This window comes from Protomyctophum parallelum (genome assembly GCF_964188405.1).
Source record: "Protomyctophum parallelum genome assembly, chromosome: 13".
Classification (NCBI taxonomy): Eukaryota; Metazoa; Chordata; class Actinopteri; order Myctophiformes; family Myctophidae; genus Protomyctophum; species Protomyctophum parallelum.
In genome coordinates this window covers 39,813,383-39,834,334 of record NC_139708.1, presented here as the reverse complement: position 1 = coordinate 39,834,334, position 20,952 = coordinate 39,813,383, and the positions used below count along the sequence as shown (strand labels likewise).

The 20,952-nt window shown below is 44.9% G+C and overlaps 1 protein-coding gene across 3 annotated transcripts; it reads left to right on the top strand.

Moving 5' to 3' along the window:
• The first annotated feature begins 5,495 nt into the window (after positions 1 to 5,495).
• On the top strand, positions 5,496 to 20,443 carry gid4 (GID complex subunit 4 homolog). Of its 3 annotated transcripts, XM_083780947.1 has the most exons (7): positions 5,521 to 5,594; positions 5,642 to 6,029; positions 8,671 to 8,730; positions 12,377 to 12,484; positions 15,595 to 15,696; positions 16,160 to 16,290; positions 20,000 to 20,443. In XM_083780947.1, the coding sequence occupies exons 2-7, from the start codon at positions 5,685 to 5,687 to the stop codon at positions 20,061 to 20,063; spliced, it is 810 nt and encodes a 269-aa protein (XP_083637073.1). In that variant the 5' UTR covers positions 5,521 to 5,594; positions 5,642 to 5,684; the 3' UTR covers positions 20,064 to 20,443. The 3 variants fall into 3 exon arrangements, with proteins under 3 accessions (XP_083637072.1, XP_083637074.1, XP_083637073.1); XM_083780946.1 differs by having other exon boundaries at positions 5,496 to 6,029; XM_083780948.1 differs by lacking the exon at positions 20,000 to 20,443 and adding an exon at positions 19,025 to 19,046 and having other exon boundaries at positions 5,496 to 6,029.
• The last annotated feature ends 509 nt before the right edge of the window (positions 20,444 to 20,952 follow it).

The following is a 20,952-nucleotide window of genomic DNA, read 5'->3' as shown; positions in this document are numbered from 1 at the left end:
GTGAAGATCATTTACTAGTCTTATGAAGGTCATTTATACTGGTCAAGGTCATTTACTAGTCTCATGAAGGTAATTTATACTGGTCAAGGTCATTTACTAGTCTCATGAAGGTAATTGTCTCCACCAGGCCGAAGGCATGGGGGGAGAGTATGTTTTATAATGCCTTCCTGCTGTTATTTGTCATGTTGGTGTTCTCTATATCTTTTCGTCCTGGGCATGACGTTAAACTGTTCCGTTCGAGAGGACCGGCGACCCTCGAATGTAAACAGCCACGAAAGGAAACTATGTGTGTGTGAGGTGTTCTCTATCATTTCATTCCAGTACTACTACTTTGGGTAGTGGCTGGACGTTTGTGTAGATATTGAAAAGGAGGGGGGCGAGCACGCTACCTTGTGGGAGGCCGTTCTTTTTGGGCTTTCTATTTACTCCTCTGGTCATTTAACTGGACATAGAAGCGCCTGTTGTTGAGGAGGCTTGTGCTGACCATTGTGCGGTGTTGGACAGTGTCGTAGGCAGCAGAGAGATCTCTGAATGCTGCTCCAGTTATTTGTTTTCCCTCAAACCTGCATAGTTGGGTTTGTGTCAGTGTGTCTTTCTTTTTCTGTCTTTCTTTCTTAGGACGGAGATCAAGGTAGACGCCGTTGGAAGGCTCAACACAAGCCGATGCCCCTAGAGATCCATCCCAAAGCTTCCCTCAGGGAGCCCAGCAAGCCAGCTAGCCAGCAAGCCTGCCCAGTCAGCCAACGTAGCCAGTCAGCTCCGCCAGTCAGCCAGTGTAGAAAGTCAGGCTGCCAAGCCAGAGCATATCAGCCCTTACAGTCAGCCATTGCAGCCATACCAGCCTTGCTCAGTCAGCTCAGCCAGGCCTCTCTCGAGGCCTGGCTCTCTGTCTGCCTGGCCCGGTCTGCCCCGCCCTGCCTTGCAGCAACAGAACCAGCCTTTCTGGCAAGCCAGCCAGCTCAGAATGCGAGCTGAGCAAGCCAGTGCAGCAACAAGCCCAGACTAGGTTACTGCAGCCTTACTGTGCAGCCACAGCCACTCAGCCAGATCAGCAGGAGCAAGCCAGGCTCCAACCCTTGCAGCGCAGCCTTAGGCCGGATAGTCCCCCTGCCTGCACTTTGTTGCCTTCCTGGCCTGTCTGCCTGCCTAGGCGCCTCGGTCTTCCTGTCTGTCTGCCTTGGCCTGCCGGTCTGAAACTGGTTAAGACTAACTGCGTGCTTGCCAGCTGCGCTGGCTTGCTGAGCTCGTATTCTGAGCTGGCTGGCTTGCCAGCAAGGCTGGTTCTGTGGCTGCAAGGCAGGGCGGGGCAGACCGGGCCAGGCAGACAGAGAGCCAGGCTTCGAGAGAGGCCTGGCTGAGCTGACTGAGCAAGGCTGGTATGGCTACAATGGTTATCAGAGCCAGGAGGGAAGCACGCACATCTTCTTGTATTCTACAGGTGCTGGACCAAGTATACGTACATGGGAAGGAAGGAGGGAGGTCCGCACACTGTTATGAGCTCCAATTCTTTATTTCAGGTTACAACGTTTCGACCTCTTGGGTCTTCTTCAGGTAATCAATGGCTACAATGGTTGACTGCAAGGGCTGATGTGCGCTGGCTTGGCAGCCTGACTTTCTACACTGGCTGACTGGCGGAGCTGGCTGGCTGCGTTGGCTGACTGAGCGGGCTTGCTGTCTAGCTGGCTTCCTGGGCTCCCTGAGGGAAGCTTTGGGATGAATCTCTAGAGGCGTCGGCTTGTGTTGAGCCTTCCAACGACGTCTACCTTGATCTTCGTCCTAAGAAAGAAAGACAGAAAAAGAAAGACACACACAAACTCAACTACGCAGCTTCCACATGAGGAAGGCAGGCAGGAAGGCACGCAGGCACGCACAAGCTGTCTGCGTGCTTGCTTCGCCCTCCAGTTGCTGCTCCAGTTATTTGTTTTCCCTCAAACCCATCCTCAATGTATTGGGTGAGGTTGAGCTCTGTCCAGCACAGGAGCGGCCGGGACGGAAACCAGCTTGGTCTTTAGTCAGCTTGGTGTCTGAGTGGCATGAGGTGTTGGAGTAGCAGCCTCTCTTGTAGGTGATGCAGAGGAGGGAAAAATGGGTCGGTAGCTCTTTGGGGATGATGGGTCTTTGCCAGGTTTGGGGATGGCAACCACTTTGGCCTTTCTCCAGACAGAAGGGATGGTTTTCTGTGCCATGCATGTATTCAGCATCCCCACGAGCCAGGTCTTTGCGTTAGGTTCCAGGTGCTGTATAATTTCTGCCAGTATGTCATCAATCCCTGCTGCTTTTCCGGGTTTCAACTTTCCCATTGCAGTTTCGAGTTCTTCTAGGTCGAAGGGTTTGGTTTGAGGGCTGGCTGATTGTGGTTGGTCTGATACCACTGTGCGATGGTATTCTCCTGTGGGTTGGCGGCGGTGTTGGTTACGACTGTTGGCCACCAGTTGTGATGCAACAGAGTTCGCTGTGACCGTTGTGAATTATGGGTGGCTCCCAGAGGTCCTTGATCCCCATGGGGTCCAACAGTGGTCATTAAAGCGTGCACACACACATGCACACATGCACCTACACAGTACGCACAGGCGCACATGCGTATGCACACCTGGACCTGTAAATGAACAACACAAAAACTAAGGCACTGGTGTCGGACTTCTAGTTTACCGGAACGGGGTTCAACTCCCTGCAGTGCCCTGCTCAATGTGTTGTATTTACATGGTTCATTGGTCCATTACTTAGGCCATTAGTTTAATAAGGTGACGATATGATATATATGATATGGTACTTTATTGTCAGTTCACACTGAAATTTATCTTGCAACACAGCAGCCAAGTATGCAGAACACACATACACGCATTTGACATAACACAAACAACAAGACAATTTACATACATAAAGACAAGAGCAATATCCACCGCTTAGATTATCCTGTGGCTAATACAACTCCTGATTAAACCCTTTTCTATTTATTAAAGAGCTGGAGAGACAGGAATATTCCTGTTACTGAACACACACTATAGCAATTATTACTGTCACAATAACTTTGTAATGCTACTGATGTTATGTTAGACTATATTTACATCAATATGTCTGGGTCCCCACCTACTCGCTCAGGGTTGACGTGTCACACCTGCAGTGATGGGAGGGGCACCAGAATGTGGTGTTTTGATTGGTTAATGGGGGCACTCCCTTAGTATAAAAGTGTATGTTTTGTGTACACATGACCTGATGAAGATCAAATTGATCGAAACGTCGTTAGTATTTCAATAAAGAACGTCTTTCTTATACCTGTGGTGTGCGGGCTCCATCCAATACCTACACCAGTTGTGATGCAACATAGTTTGCTGTGACCGTTGTGAATAATGGGTGGTGTGGTCTTTGCCAAGACGGTGGATTGTGGCCCATGCCTTCCTGCTGTTATTTGTCATGTTGGTGTTCTCTATATCTTTTCGTCCTGGGCATGACGTTAAACTGTTCCGTTTAAGAGGACCGGCGACCCTCGAATGTAAACAGCCACGAAAGGAAACTATGTGTGTGTGAGGTGTTCTCTATGGGTTGGGTTTCAGGTGGTTGTATTGTAGTAGCTTGACATTTCTTGGAGGGCACTTTCAAGGACAGACTCAATCTTCTGGAAGTCTGCTTGTTGGGTCGTAATGCAGAGGTCGTCGGCGTAGATGAAACGCTGGCATTGGGTAGTGGCTGGTCGTTTGTGTAGATATTGAAAAGGAGGGGGGCGAGCACGCTACCTTGTGGGAGGCCGTTCTTTTGGGCTTTCCATTTACTCCTCTGGTCATTTAACTGGACATAGAAACGCCTGTAGTTGAGGAGGCTTTTCCTGACCATTGTGCGGTGTTGGACAGTGTCGTAGGCAGCAGAGAGATCTCTGAATGCTGCTCCAGTTATTTGTTTTCCCTCAAACCCATTCTCAATGTGTTGGGTGAGGTTGAGCTATGTCCAGCACAGGAGCGGCCGGGACGGAAACCAGCTTGGTCTTTAGTCAGCTTGGTGTTTATGAGTGGCAACGAGGCGTTGGAGTAGCAGCCTCTCATAGAGCTTGTAGGACAGGTGATGCAGAGGAGGGACATGGGTCGGTTTGGGGATAATGGGTCTTTGCCAGGTTTAGGGATTGCAACCACTTTGGCCTTTTTCCAGACAGAAGGGATGGTTTTCTGTGCTATGCATGTGTTCAACATCCCCACAAGCCAGGTCTTTCCGTTAGGTCCCAGGTGCTGTATCATTTCTGCCAGTAGGTCATCAATCCCTGCTGCTTTTCCGGGTTTCAACTTTCCCATTGCAGTTTCAAGTTCTTCTAGGTCGAAGGGTTTGGTTTGAGGGCTGGCTGATTGTGGTTGGTCTGATGGTCTGATGATGGTCTGATGATGAAAAACGGCGTGCTATAGTATGCCGTACGGTATGGGCTATAGCCCATGGTCCAAAATGATGAAAAACAAGGATTACTTTTTTTTTCAAACATTCAAAAAACGATGGGCTATAACCCATCGTTTTTTTAATTTAAAAAAAAAATTCAAATCCTCAAAAATGATGAAAAACGGCGTGCTATAGTATGCCGTACGATATGGGCTATAGCCCATGGTCCAAAATGATGAAAAACGAGGATAAAAAAAAATTCAAAAATTCAAAAAACATGGGCTATAACCCATCGTTTTTTTTTATTTTTACATTTTTTTCAAATCCTCAAAAATGATGAAAAACGGCGTGCTATAGTATGCCGTACGATATGGGCTATAGCCCATGGTCCAAAATGATGAAAAACGAGGATTCATTTTTTTTCAAACATTCAAAAAACGATGGGCTATAACCCATCGTTTTTTTCATTTTTTCATTTTTTTCAAATCCTCAAAAATGATGAAAAACGGCGTGCTACAGTAATACTTTACTTACTTTATTCTGCCACTTTTTGGGCATCATACTACTTCCACATACTTTATTCCGCTTTATGCAGTTATTTATGCTTATTCTTTTTACAGATTTTTATACATTTCTTTTTTTTCCTTCAGCTTTAATACATTTTCTACTGTACATTATATACATTGCGTCTTTTGGCGAGCCCACGCAGTTTCTGCAGGGAACTGCTTTCTAGTTATTATAAATGTCCAATAGTTTTAAAGTTGTGAAAATTAATTAATTAATTAAAAATACAAAAATAAAATACAATACAATACGATACAGAGTACAGTACACTGTCAGACTGTCTATAATACATAGCATAATAAAATAAAATAAACAACAGAAAAAAAAAACTCGCCAAGGTATGACACCAAGGGCGCGTTCGGAAATACCACACCGGAGCACACTCGCCTATTAGTTTGCATTGCACAGTGGGCTCAGTGCGCTATTTCCGAACGCGCCCCAAATCAGACTCCAGCACGAGCTCGTGTCTAGCCAATCAAAACGCAGCCAAGCTGCTCTCGCTCTCAAATCTCGCGCACGTTCTGACTTGCAGCCGAAGTGCCGAACCCTCCACTAGAGAGAGATTGAGTTATTTCGGAGTCCAGCAGCACAGCTGTGAGGAGCCGCTGAACACTTTCACACGGCCGGAGAAGAAGCGCATCGCCGCGGTAGTAGGTACGGCGCTGTCCCCTGGCAGTGTGTCCCCCTCCAGAAGAAGCGCATCGCCGCGGTAGTAGGTACGGAGCCACAGTCCCCTGGCAGTGTGTCCCCCTCCAGCAGCACCCTGCATGTCGCTAGTCTCCTCCCGGAGAGGAGCTGGCTTGATGACCGTGGTGGTGGTGGTGGTCGGTGACAACAACAACAACAACAACAACACACGACACGGCGTCCCTCCTCCCCACCACCAGCCCCCAGTAGCGGTCAGAATGCCCGTCCGAGCCGTGGTGGTGGTGGGCAGCAGCAGCAGGACCCCCGCCGCGGCCTCCTCCTCATCCCCGGCCTCGCTTAGCCCTCCTGCCCCGATCAACACGCGGCAGCCGGGGGTCGCCACGTCGCTGCTCTACAGCGGCTCGCAGTTCCGCGGCCACCAGAAGAGCAAAGGCAACTCGTACGACGTGGAGGTGGTTTTACAGGTATGCAAACTATACGAGAATTAGACATTGACATGTGCTTGCCTTTTAATGCGTTTTGTTGATTAGTTTTAATACCGTGAGACGTTGTAGAAACCTAGCTAAAGCTCAAAGCTAAGCAGATACAGTATAGTAGTAGTTGTAGCCCCCAGTGTGTGTTGCCATTTGTGTCTGTGATACATTACAAGGCTGACACCCTGACCTAATTTCTGAAGCCCCTGAGCCAGCTGATTGATCTGGCGTCATCATACTAGTGGATTTTATTTCGATTCGAATAAACTCATTCTTGCAGAATGACCAGATAGATATCTAGATAGATAGATGCCATTTTAAAGCAACCATTAACAGCATTATTATAGCTGCAGAACCATTTCATCCATTTACATATGATGCAAATATTGCTGCTTAATTTGCTGCATATTATTGTGTGATATCTGCTGCTGTTTGATGATGTCCTTTATTTGCACAAAGAGGAACTCTGTCACTACTGTATTTTTTTGATATATTTTTACTCTCAACTTTCAATCTAATTCTTATTATTTTACTTTATTTTATTACCACGCAACACCTGCCTAGTGTGTCATAAGTGAAAATTCTACAATAGAATATTCTTCTACAAATAGCAAATTTACATGCTCACATAGATTGCCAATAGGTCTGCAGTTGTCCTTGTTTGACGTACAACGCATATTATACCAGTCCAGTAAGTATTCATGGGAATCTTTCACAAAATGGTCTCCCACTCCTCTGCACCTGGTGTATGATGTGACAAACTGAAGCAGTTGTACTGTAAAGCACCGGGGTGGTCCGGGACCCCTGGGGGGGGGGGGAGGGGAGGGGGTCCTCACAATTACTACAGGGAGGCTGCCAAATGTTTGTGTGATGGGGATGCCGGGATAGGGGTTCAAGTGATTAGTGTAACAAATGTATATAAAATCTTTCCCAACATTCACAGAAAATAGCAGATTTACAAGCTCACAACAACCCGGCATGTGTCGTGACGTGAGCTTGTGGATCTGCTATTTTCGACGAGGTGGTTTGGTGTAGAAGGGGGAAAAAAGAGCATGAACACGAATCCAACACTGACTGTTGTCCAACAAATCTATGTATGTATTAAATCTATGAGGAGGTTTTTATCCGCAACACCGGCATTTTATACAATAATAGTGTCATCTCTCTCTGTCTCTTGGCTAAGAGGTCCTTGGTCTGAAAAACATTGGAGTGAGCCTAGCCCTCCAAGCAGAACCCAATGCTACTGAAGTTTCTGACATTTGTTCGACCCAGTGCATTGGGTCCTGTTGCATCACTACCATGCCACCTGGTACGCGGCCATTCATAAAACATAAACAACATGTTTAGCGCCTGTCTGCGCTCTTTGACGACATTTTTTCGTGTGAGCGTTTCTAAATATGTGAAGTATAAGTACCCATACATGCCGCTGCGAATATCTCCTGTGGCGCGGAAGCCGTTAAGTATTTTTAATCTTTGTTTGACCGATTTGGTCGCTTTGATTCTTCTCTTCCTTCCTTGTTTATTGACACCTCATTGTACCGCCTATCTGGCTAGCTAGTGGCGCTATAGCTATGACAGAGCAGATCAGAGGCAGGGACGTAGCCGCACAAGCCAACCGCACACCGGGAGGCGGTACAATAAACGGTAAACAAGAAGAAATAAAGCGACCAAATCGGTCAAACAAATTAAAAATACTTAACGGCTTCCGCGCCACAGGAGATATTCGCAGCGGGATGTATAGGTACTTAAAGTTCCCGAATTCAGAATAACTCAAGCAAAAAAAGGCCGTCACACGCCGCAGATAGGATCTTAGAGAGCATGTTTACTTCCGCGTTCCGGAATTCCCATACGAAAATATAGTCATGGGACCAGGGACCCAACATAAAACTCATCAAAATTTCAGAAAAGCTTTATGTAGGGTCCCGAAAGGGGCTAGAGTGAGCCTTGCGTTGAAGGGCTTTTGCCTTCTCTCAAATCGGTGACTCTGTTCTCTTAGAATATTTTCCACCTCCCACCACCAACACCTGAACGTGACGTGACTGCACAGCAGCCGAAACCTGCCCTCTCAAAGCTGTGCCCTTGACTGAACTTTTAAAATTATTAACTCTATACACGATTGCTCTCACCCCACCTCTTGTCCTTATGCGTGTTCTGACCTGCCTTGTACGGAGAGAAGTAGGTGAGCCTGTTTACAACGCGCGTGTCTTCTGACAACAACCACGGGATAACTGACTGACTGAGTGTTTACGTGATGGAGTCAGTGATGTAAATAGGTTTTCAATGTAATGAGTCACAGGATGCAGGGATGGCCCTTTTAGATGAGTCCCAGGGACATTTTATGAGTCCCACTTCAACGACGTTAGGAGTCATATTTTGCCATTTTTACAAATTGCAGCATTTACCTCCCATTTCATTTTTATATGGATATAATGTGGTTATATTCATGTAGAAAACGGAAGGAGAAATGATTATTATAACTAAAGCTAGCAAAATAAACTAGAAATAAAAAACGGCACAGTAGTGCATCCCGTCGATGCAGAGGTCGTTGTTTTATTGCGTCCCTTAACTATAAACTGTTTTGCGATGGAAAATGCACCATATTTTAATCTCTGGATGTGTTTGTATTTGGCAGCATGTGACCGCGGAGGACTCCTATTTGTGTGGATACCTGAAGATCAAAGGTCTGACTGAGGTAAGGACCGTCCTCAAAGTCAAACAGGGTCAGACGGACGGTCGCTCTGTACTCCTAACCACAGACATAAACTGGTCAAAACCGGGTTTTCCTTGCCCACTAGTCCAGTTTTTTTCATAATGACTGTTTTTACATTTGCTGAAAATAGCCGATCTACAAGCTCACAACGCGTGGCGCTGTGACGCGTTTGTGAGCTTGTAGAACTGCTATCTTCAGCATGCAACCAAGTGTAAAATGACTGATACTGGATCTCTTGTCCACTAGTCCCTTCCTAACAGTTTTTATTGACAAAATTGTCAGTATATTTAGTCATAGTTTTGGTCATCGTAGCTCAGTTTTTATTTAATTTCAATAAAATGTTCGTCAGTGGAAAAAGGTAGTCGACAAACATTTTTCGTGAGGCCACTAAAAGAGACTCCGAGCATATGTGTGTCAACCGGCGTTGCCACCATGTTTATGTAACACGGTTGAAAGGGCAACAGTCGTTGGGGTTCCAAATGTTATGTCCCGTGAAATATCAGCTGTGACTGACGGACCTGAGTCTGTCACGACGTCCAAGACGAGCCTTAAATGCGTTGTTGCAACCCCAACCGGCGTCAGGCAGCCCAGAAGAAACCGGTTTTATACACAGGCTTTTTTTTTATACACCCTAGATGGGGTCATAACATTGATTGATCTTCGATGCCAAAACGTGTGCATTTCCTTAAATGCCAGAGGGCGGTGTTGTACACAGCAGAACATGATTGTACTTCAGTCTCCTGGATTCAAGTTCTCAGTCGCCGCGAAGTGATTTCAAGTCGTTCGGATTCCACAGAAGTCTTCCAAGGAGTTCCTGGCTGTCGCGCACGAGAACAGCCCATCAGCGAGCTCACAACGTGCCTCTGACGTGCTGTGAGCTTGTAGATGGTTATTAGTTGTTTTAAGATAAAAAATAGTGAGTAAAGTGTTCAAACTAGCAATAGATTAGATTATTAAAGGGTGTTTGAATTGGCCGAACATAGCTATAGAATAGAATGCACCTTAAAACAAAAATCTAAAATGGTCTCGGATATTTCATTAAAGCAAAGGCCTCAATCTGTGATTTCTTCAGCTGGAATGAAGAAAATTAACAAACTATCAAATCTACATATTGTGCTAACTGTTAGTTAAAAGTTTTATTTCTATTCTGCTTCATACCACTGACATAAGCTCACTTTACTTGTAACGTATTGGAGCAACATGTCCTCTGTTTGTATTGCCAGAGAGAGGGCAACATGTCCCCTGTTTGTATTGCCAGAGAGAGGGCAACATGTCCCCTGTTTGTATTGCCAGAGAGAGGGCGAGAAAGACAAAGAGGCCTGTTTATGCATTCAAGACATTGGGAAGGAGCTGCTAATATTATGTATCATTGTACTGTAATCTCTTGCAATGTTGCATAATTTATAGATGGGCCTCATGGCATTATTAGTGTTGATTAATTCCTGACAAAGATCCACACGGGTCAAAAAGTACCTCTACTTAAGTTGCTTCTGGGAGCAACAGACCAGTTGGTTAGTAGTGTGTGAACTACCTTCTCTCAACAGTGCACATATTTTTGTTCAGCACCTGTAGAACCAGCTCAGTGGCCTTGTGGTTAGAGTGTCCGCCCTGTGACTGGGAGGTCGGGGTTCAATCCCCGGGCCGGGTCATACCAAAGACTCTAAAAATGGGACCCAGTGCCTCCCTGCTTGACACTCGGCATCACTCAGTTGGATTGGGGGTAAGTCCCTGCGACATACTAGCGTCATGTCCAGGGGGTGTACTTGTACATCAAGCTGCCTCACGCTAAAGAAACAGGAGATAGGCTCCTGGCCTATGGGCCTCATGGCTCGGCAAGGCTACTTACCTGTAGAATGTCTTTTGAGATGTGTGTGTGTGTGTGTGTGTGTGTGTGTGCTTCCCGCTTGGCCATTATTAGTGTTGCACACAGTGGGATTTTGACCAAATGTGCCACACAGCCTTCTTTCTTTATTTCTTACCAGCCATTAAAGCCATGTCGGCATGGCTCACACACAGTTGTTTTGACCGTGTGTGTTTGTGTTTATGTCTCAGACAGTCTGTGAACAGATTTTGTCAACACGCTATAAAAATGCAATTCATTACATAAGCATAACTGATCACTGACAGTGTTACTATTGCAACATGCCAACATAGTCTAGTAGCCAGCCCATAGAGCCCCATTGTGAACCCGGACATGTTGAGTACACCAACGTTTTATGTTTAGTATGGGTCCCCAGCATGTAGAAACTGATGTTATAAATGTTGAGTATGGGTCCCCAGCATGTAGAAACTGATGTTATAAATGTTTAGTATGGGTCCCCAGCATGTAGAAACTGATGTTATAAATGTTTAGTATGGGTCCCCAGCATGTAGAAACTGATGTTATAAATGTTTAGTATGGGTCCCCAGCATGTAGAAACTGATGTTATAAATGTTTAGTATGGGTCCCCAGCATGTAGAAACTGATGTTATAAATGTTGAGTATGGGTCCCCAGCATGTAGAAACTGATGTTATAAATGTTTAGTATGGGTCCCCAGCATGTAGAAACTGATGTTATAAATGTTTAGTATGGGTCCCCAGCATGTAGAAACTGATGTTATAAATGTTTAGTATGGGTCCCCAGCATGTAGAAACTGATGTTATAAATGTTGAGTATGGGTCCCTGCAGCATGTAGAAACTGATGTTATAAATGTTTAGTATGGGTCCCCCAGCATGTAGAAACTGATGTTAGAAATGTTTAGTATGGGTCCCCAGCATGTAGAAACTGATGTTAGAAATGTTTAGTATGGGTCCCCAGCATGTAGAAACTGCCAGATGCTAACTTGCATTATGTTGAGCAGTTTTCACATAATTGCCATACTATGTGACCATACCATTAACAACCTAATAGAAGGCAAGAAAAATAATGATCCAAATTTCATCATGCTTTATGTAGCATGTGACATGTCAAACTAGGGGTTTTCATGAGGCTGAATCCATTCCAAGCATTCGTTTTGCAAAAATAAACGGCCATAGCTACTTGCATACATACAGGGCTCAAGTGGTGTTATTCCTCCTTCTCATGGGTGAACCAATTGTTTAATTTGCTTTATGTAAATAAACGGCCTCTGGTTTTCCGGGTGGAAACCGCCATATGTCCCAAAACTGTTTCCACAATGCTATGCCAGACTTCCCGGTCCTTCATTGCCATCCCCAGTTCCTGCTTACTGATGCCTGTGTCCCTAGCGATGACATCAGGGGAACGACAGCTTTCTACCTCTGGTCCGCCCTGAGGCAGGACTCCAGAGAAGAAGGGAAGATATAACCTCATTGTCAGCTCTGTAGCAGTGGCCAGCAAACTGTGTTCTTCTGGATTGGACTAGTGAAGAAACACGGGGAAGGTTGCCGTATATTAGATTAGTCGATGGGTGGCTCTTCCAAGACAGATTTTGCGCTCTCATTAGGAGGCGGGTGCAAGTGCCATTCAACCGTTTCTCTGGTTTCTTTGAAAGTGTCCATGTCTCGGAGCCATAGAGTAGAATCGGCTCAACGGTCGTCCTAAATATTTTTACTAAGCTGGGATGACCAGATCTTAGTGTCCTCCTCCACTTAATTTCTCTCTTTCCCACTCTTTTTCCTGTTCACAGGAATTCCCCACTCTCACGACCTTCTTTGCGGGTGAAATAATCAGTAAAAAGAGACCTTTTCTAACCAGGAAGTGGGATGCAGACGAGGACGTGGACAGAAAGCATTGGGTACGTGGCTGCTTTTCATGAACCATTTATTTTTTTAAATGCATTTTTGATGAAAGGCATACAAAAGAAATGCACATAAAAAATAATTCAAATTCTTTGCCAACCAGTGGCTTGTCCCTTGCCTCATTTTTTTAAATCCTACCCCCAAACCCCAGCACCAACCACCGTTGACAAAAAAAAGATAAAAATATAGTAATGATAATAAGTAATGATAATAACATTTAAATACAACATAAAACTGGATTAAAAAAAAAATTAACACATTGTAAATAAAAAATAATCCCTCCCAACCATAGACTGTAAAAAATATGGACAAAGCGTTCCGCGGGTCTAACATGGACGTAAAATGAAGCCTGTTATTCCTGCACTGTAAGTCGCCATCTTTCTAGATCCGTTTTGGACCAGCTGGCCATTGGCTGGCTCCGTTTTGGACCAGCTGGCCATTGGCTGCCCAGACAACGAGGCGGGACTTCCCCCCTTCTTCTCCGTTGGTTTTTATTTTGACTCGAGTGGGAGGGGAATCCCGATCATAGACTGTAACGGTAGCCACGCCCCTCAGAACATACGCGATGTTTTTTTTTCTTTATGGTCATTTTTTTAATTAATGGGACCATAATTTTCCAAAAAGAATATTATGACATTAGAAATTAGACTTTAAACTAGTGACTGGAAGAAGAAAGTATTCATGGCAAACACAGATAATTCTGGGGGTTCTTGACATTAAATAGTTTGAGAACCACTGAAACACAAGGTTTTTCAGAAAACTGTCAGGATTTAGAAGACGATTATTTTTAAAGAATCGTCCTCTGGTCTAAATGGGTTAAGTTTGTCACACAGCAGCGTAATCGTCACAGCTGCCATTGTCGACGGACTAGGCAGTCGGCATAATTGAAAGGAGACGTACTATCTTGAGAAGAACGCTGGCTTTTATGCCGTTAACCCATTCTGACCGGGCACCCATTCATATTCATCACCGAGTGGCGCGATACGAGCTTGTAGGTCTGCTATTTTTGAAAAATCGAAGAACGACTGACATTTTTTTAATCTGATCTCAGGTCAGAATGGGTTTAATCAGACCAGTGTGTGTCCAGTGGAAACCTCGTATGAATCTGATCTCAGGTCAGAAAGGGTTAATATAGTTGATCTCTGTCCTTGGCTCCAAATAAATGAGACGAGTCTCCAAATAAATGGCCCCAAATAAATGGCCCCAAATAAATGGCCCCAAAGTCCAAATAAATGGGACGAGGGAGGGCCATAATGTGGCTTTGCAGATTGTGTGCGTGTGTTTATGGCTGTTGAGCAAACGTAAACATTGTTTGTGGAACATTGCTGTCACAGTTTAAGGCTCACACCACTTGCTCACACACATCTCATCGCTGGTGGGTTATTCTGCTGGCACCTCAGTGGAATTCTGAAAATACTGGGTTGTTATAGAGCGTCGCAGTCCCGCCCCCTCGAGAGACCCGGAAAATAAATCCCTGTTCATTTTCCTCATAGACTTTTCAGAAAATATTTATTTAAAGACGTTTACGCCGCGGACAAAGCCAACTCTTGTCGTGACAAATCATAACAACAAACGGGGCTAAACAAAGAATTAGAAAGTAGAAAAAAACGGCAGGTTACAACACATTTCTTTGTTGTTTTTCTTCTTTGTAATTATTTGTTTGCTCCAAAATATTGTGTGTGTTGTCATGATTTGTCACGACAAGAGTTGGCTTCGTACGACGCTTAAAAGGTCTTTAAATATATACGTTTTGAAATGTCTATGGGAAAAATGCATTGGGATTCATTTCCTGGGCCTGGCGTCGTCATGAAAGGGGGCGGGACTGCGACGCTCTTTTGGCCCAAGAATCAAGAGAATCCAGAGGGGTTTTATTTGTCACTTATACTCATTCAGGTACAAGCAGGGAAATCCCAGCAAACACTCAACAAAACAACAAGATATTAACATTTATACTAATACCGCATGTACAGTAACAGGACAAAATAAATCGATGAATAAAAGTACAGGTTGGACGGCAGGTATGATAAACATTAAGACATCTTTAGCAGTGATGGGGGGGAGGGGGGAAGTGCAGTGAACAAGGCAGAATGTGTTTAATTTCACTTGTCCCTTTTTTTTTTTTGTACATTGTGCACGTAACATTTTGAGCAGCTTATTTAAATGTTGACCTTGTCCTCAATTTCTGGGCTCTGCCAGCCGCAGTGGGGTGGGAGAAAAAAATTGAATAATACAAATTCTGAGCCTCGAGGCACGGTCTGTGCTTTTCCATTTCGTACCGTTTGTTTCATCTGCAGTTTTAACCACCCTGCCTCAACTCAAACTAGTCAGTCCTGTGTCACAGTCCTGTTGTCTAACCCCATTCTGGGCGGGAACGCCCTTTTGGCGTTTGAATCATTCTGTTATACTTTAGCTATTGAAAAATAGCAGATCTACAAGCTCATAGCTTGGCACCGAGTGCCGTGCTACGAGCTTGTAGGTCTGCTATTTTTGAAGAATCGTGAAAATGTAGTGCAAATCTTTGAATATATATATATATATATATATATTCTTTCAGAGCCAACATTTTTAACTCAAATCTTTGCTTCTGGGGTGTCCCTGGAACAACATATTTTCAGATGCGGGGTCGGGTCGGCGGGAAATTACAGATAATCTTGGGGGTCCTTCTTCTTTTTTTTTTTTTTTTTTTTTATCCCACAATTTTGTAACCCATTTTTCACCCCTGTGTCAATTATCTAATGTGATCCTGGGCTCTACACACCCTCCACCAACCTAGTCCCCATATATGGGGGACATGGGGAGAGCAACGGACTTGAACTCATGCTTCCTTCATGCCTGAGTGTCCAAGTTGCTCCTTTCCACCTGACAGGGGGGGAGTTTCCCTGGTTGGACGTAGCGTGTGGAAGGAACACGTTATTCCAACCAGTTCCTTTGGGGTCCTTCTTCTTGACATGAAAATGTCTGAGAACCACTGACATAGAAACATGTGGGTTTTTTCAGAAAACTGGCAGGATTTAGAAGACATTCGTTAGACTCGGTCCCAGGTCTAAAATGGCTTAATGGAATAATGTCCTCTTACCGGTTCCTCTTGTTTGACTCGTGTCTCCAGGGCAAGTTTCAGCCTTTCTGCAAATACACCAAGAGCTTCAACTCTGATGACTTTGACTACGAGGCTCTGGACAACGGCGACTTCGTCTTCATGAGGTGGAAGGTCAGTCCGGGGAAGGCGCTATAACGTGGGCTAACGGCTAGCCTGAGGGCACTCGGGAACCCTTTTTTGGTGTTGTAAGCATTATGTTATGCTTTAGCAGACCTACAAGCTCATCATCGCACCGAGTGCCGCACTATGAGCTTGTAGGTCTGCTATTTTAGAAAGAAATCGTGAAAATGTGGCACAGATCTTTGAATGTTCTTTCAGAGCGAACGTTGTTAACTCAAATCTTTGCTCCTGGTGAGGTCCCTGGAACAACATATTTTCACACGGGGGGGTCGGCGGCCAATTACCTAATATATTTTGGGGGGGGGTCCTTGACATGAATATGTTTAAGAACCACCGACATGGAAACATAGGGTTTTTCATAAAACTGTTAAGGATTTTAGAAGACATTTGTAGAATCGTCCTCGGGTCGAAATGTGGTTTAAAACTCTTGACCTCTGCCCCCCCATCCATCCAGGAGCAGTTTCTGGTGCCAGACCACACCATCAAAGACATCAGCGGTGCCTCGTTCGCGGGCTTCTATTACATCTGCTTCCAGAAGTCCACGGCCACCATCGAGGGCTACTACTACCACAGGAGCTCGGAGTGGTGAGTGAGCGCCTCTCTGCTTGCTTTCACAGCCAGTGTGACACAATTCCAAATGGTGTCCGTCTGCAGAGTTTGACTCTGTTGGAAGTCGGGGTGCATGCTTAGTTTAGACTAGTCGTTGGTTAGACATGGGTTAAGGTTAGGTTTAGGTGTGCTGCCTCGTGGGAGGTTAGGGTGAGGGTTTGAGATGAGTTGTAGGACTAATGACTGGTCTAACCAATAGAGCACCGAAGTCCTGACGTCACTGTCGGTAGAGGGCGTCAGTCCCCAGGTTCATGCATTTCTTTATTTGCATTGATCTCTTCATATAAGAACTGTGTTTGAAAAATAAACCGATCATCCCGGCCTTTTCACTCATATGGATATGAAGCATCGACTGAAGGTGGTACAAATATACCCAAAGAGTAACAAAATAAGCGTTAGAAATGAGTCAAACAACCCAGAGACTACATTTCCGGGTAGGCGGGTGGCTGCCCGTCGCACAACCTAAACTGAATGTTAATTACGTTTATTTTATTTTTTTAAAGATATTTTTTTTGCGGCTTACGCCTTTTATTTGTTTTTGAAGGGACAGACAGTAGGCTGACAGGAAACGGGAGAGAGATGGGGGAAGACATGCAGTAAAGGCCGTGTCGGGCTCGGGAGTCGAACCCGCGGCACACTGCGACTGGATTACCAGTCGGGTGCCCAGACGGTTACGCCACCGCCTGGGCTTAATTACGTTTATTATTTAAAAACATTTATTGATATTTAATGTTTCGTGGTTAGTACGAGTTGAGTCAGCACCAGCTGAGCTTACGTCAATGAGGAATCTCAGGAACGCAATGTGTTGACAGCTGGGCGTGACGTATATTAGCAGCGACATTGCCTTCATATGTAGTTTCAAGGTTTTTGCGGCCACATTAATTCCATTTTCTCCAGAAACTGGCTGTATCAAATATTAATGGACATCATTAACGACACACAGCCACCCCTCTGACAGACAGGCTGAGATGATCGGTTTATTTTTCAAACACAGTTCTTATATGAAGCGATCTACCCCTATGGGGATTTCAATGCAACTAAAAAAATACATGAACCTGTGTACTGGCGCCCTCTACTGAAAGTGACGTCAGACTTCGGTGCTCTATGACTAGTCTAAACCTAGTACTGTCTAAACTAAGTACGCGTAGGTTCGGCGTCCGTCCCATTTGACATTGATTCGAGGTGTTTGCATGTACATCTCTGACCTCACAACAGAGCGTCGCAGTCCCGCCCCCCTACCAGGGCCCGGTAAATGATTCCCTGTTCATTTTCCTCATAGACATTTCAAAAAGTATTTATTTAAAGACCTTTTGAGCCACGTACAAAGCCAACTGGAGTTGTGAGAAATCATGACGACAAACGCAATGTTTCGGGCCGAACAAATAATTAGAAAGAAGAAGAAAACGGCAGGTTACAACACTTTTTTTTTCTTTCTTGTAATTATTTGTTTGGTCCAAAATATTGTGTTTATTGTCACGACTCGAGTTGGCTTTGCACGCCGCTTATAAGGTACTTATGTAATAAATACTTTTTTAAATGTCTATGGGGAAAAATGCATTGGGAATTATTTCCTGGGCCTGGCGTCGTCATGAAAGGGGGCGGGACTGCGACGCTCTATTAGTCTAAGGAATAGGGGGCACACATGACGTTTGTCTTAACTTCTGAAAAACAAACATTAAAAGTCCATTAGTCTCGGCTGCCACTCTGTTAAATGTGCTCTGAACAAACATTACAAGCATATGATGCATTTACATTGCGCTTTCATCATAGACTGTAAAAAAATATGGACAAAGCGTTCGCCGGGTCTGATATGGACGTAAAATGAAGCCAGTCAGTCCTTGTATTGTAAATCGCCATCTTTCTAGATCCGTTTGGGCCCAGCTGGCCATTGGCTGGCCCAGACAACGAGGCGGGACTTCCCCCCCCCCTTCTTCTTAGTTGGTTTTTATTTTGACTCGAGCGGGGGGGGGATCCCGATCATGGACTGTAACGGTAGCCACGCCCCTCAGAACATACGCGACTTTATGGTCATTATTTAAATAAATGGGACCATCATTTTCCAAAAAGAATATTATGACATGAGAAATGAGACTTTAAACTAGTGACTGGAAGCAGAAAGTATTCATGACCATGTTTATTAAGGTAATACAGTCTAGGTGAAGTTGGGCCCAAATACATGGACCTCTATAGGGATATGGGGTTTTTTTGGGCCCAATGACAGCGCCACAACAGGCCATTATATGAACTTTCAGGATGTCCCGATTTCCTTAGTGGCTTCACAAAATATCTGTCTGACTGCCCCCCTGGTTAAATATCTGTCTGACTGCCCCCCTGGTTAAATATCTGTCTGACTGCCCCCCTGGTTAAATATCTGTCTGACTGCCCCCCTGGTTAAATATCTGTCTGACTGCCCCCCTGGTTAAATATCTGTCTGACTGCCCCCCTGGCTTTCATCCAAAGCGCTTTACACACATTGTGCATGACATGCTCACGCGTTCATAACACCAATGGCGGAGGAAACCATGCAAGGAAAGGCACCAACCTGCACATCGGCCGGGGTGCAATTAGGGGTTCAGAGCATCTTGCTCATGGACACAAAAAGTCCATAGACTTGGCTGGCATATATACCGTAATTTCAAAATCCAGATCATTGGACGGGGTAGCGGCCCTCCAAATATCAATTATTATTTATTTCTCTCTGTGTGAAAAGAGGCTGACTCACACTCCTGGACACATCACGCCTGCATTGGCTCTTAACCCATTTCGGGTGGGAACCCCTTTTGGTGTTTTAAACATGTTGTACTTTAGCTATTGAAAAATGGCAGATCTACAAGCTTGTAGCGCGGCACTCGGTGCCGCGCTACGATCTTGTAGGTCTGCTATATTTTTTTTTTTATCGTGAAAATGTGGCGCAAATATTTGAATATATATATATATATATATATATATATATATATATATATATATATATATATATATATTTCAGAGCGAACATTTTAAACTAAAATATTGGCTTCTGGGGGGGTCCCTGGAACTACATATTTTCAGTTGGGGGTCTGGTGGCCAAATATGGATAATTCTGGGGGTCCTTGACATGAAAAATGTTGAGCACCACTGACATAGAAACATGGGTTTTTCAGAAAAATGTTTTAGATTTAGAAGCCTTTTTATTTAATCGGCCTCAGTCTAAAATGGGTTAAAAATAAAAAAGGTAAAAATGCTGTAAGCACTGGCGGATTCATTAAATGATACCTGGCTTGGCCTCGCACATAGATTTAATTGTTTAGCGAACAGTCGCTAGTGTGAGGGGCAGGAGGGGGCTCCTTTCACACTGCTTCACAAATCACATAATTGGATTCAGCCCCATATACCCATTTAACCCATTTTGACCTGAGATCAGATTCTAAAAACGTCAGGACACTTTTCTGAAAAAGTTATGTTTCTATGTCAGTCAGTCGTTCTTTCGATAAAAATAAAAAAATAGCAGACCTACAAGCTCGTAGCTGAGCTTGTAGATCTGCTTTTTTTCCAATAGCTAAAGCGTAACATAATGCTAACGCCAAAAGGGGTTCCCGCCCCCAAAATGGGTTAATTTAATTTTGTCACAAGATTTAAATTTGCTTCAGTCCACGGAAAAAGGGAACTTCACTGACCCCCCCCCCCCCCCCCCTCGCCGCCAATGCAGGTACCAGTCGCTAAACCTCAACCACGTTGGAGAACGCAGCGTGCCCATCTACGAGTTCCGGTGACCTCGAACACGCCGGCGCAGCTGGCAGAGAGACGGAGAGAGAGAGAGAGGAGAGGGTCCTGGACTGGACTGGACTGGGCGTTGGGTTGGAAGAGACGGATCGGGGCCTGCCCCTTTTATAGTGCCAAGACCAGAGTTTACATGCCCTCCTGCCCTGCAGGGTGGTGAGAAGAACGCTGGGGGGGGGGGGCGAGCACGCGAAAGACGGGCGCACTCTGCCCCCGAGACGGACAGATGAGTGAGATGACGATGATGATTGGATAAACCAAGGCTTGGATGATGATGATTGGATAAACCAAGGCGGTGGATGAATCTGGGCCTTTTTCCTCTTGCATCCGATTGGTTCAAGCTGAACACTCATTCTCCCAGATGTCTCGGAAAACGAAAGACCGAAAGAAAGATGGGGGGGGGGGGTTTAAACATTTCTCCCCCCCCCCCCCCCCCCCCCCCCCCCCAATCTTCTCGTTCTATCTTGTCGTGGCTTTTCCGTCTCGTCGTCGAAATGTTTAATATCCCCCCCCCCCCCCCCCCCCGGGAGACGACACACCTTTTACCTTTATACCTTTTGTTTCCAGTTCAGAGTTGTTTTGGAGGCGCGGCAATACGAGTTGTCTGTACAGTGAAGTTACATTTTTAAGGTTTAATTTATATTTTTTAATTTCTTTTTTTTTAAATCTAGTGTACTATCTTAATTGAGGGTTCATGCCAAGAGATTTCAATAGAAGCAATGGTTGCGTTAGGGCTGGGGGGGGGGGCACTATATGGCTATTATATCGATATCGTGATAAGGATACTAGATCTATCGTGATTTCGAAGTGTTTGTCTTTTTTCCTGGGTTTTAATCACTTAAGTCTTATACTTTCAAAAAATATACAAAAATTAAAAGTAAA

What these genes read in the sequence shown, in the direction of transcription:
- gid4 (XM_083780946.1), top strand. Translation starts at nt 5,685, where the DNA reads ATGTCGCTAGTCTCCTCCCGGAGAGGAGCTGGCTTGATGACCGTGGTG. An exon ending in ACGTGGAGGTGGTTTTACAG is followed by an intron (nt 6,030 to 8,670) that starts GTATGCAAACTA and finishes TGTATTTGGCAG; the next exon opens with CATGTGACCGCGGAGGACTC. An exon ending in TACCACAGGAGCTCGGAGTG is followed by an intron (nt 16,291 to 19,999) that starts GTGAGTGAGCGC and finishes CCGCCAATGCAG; the next exon opens with GTACCAGTCGCTAAACCTCA.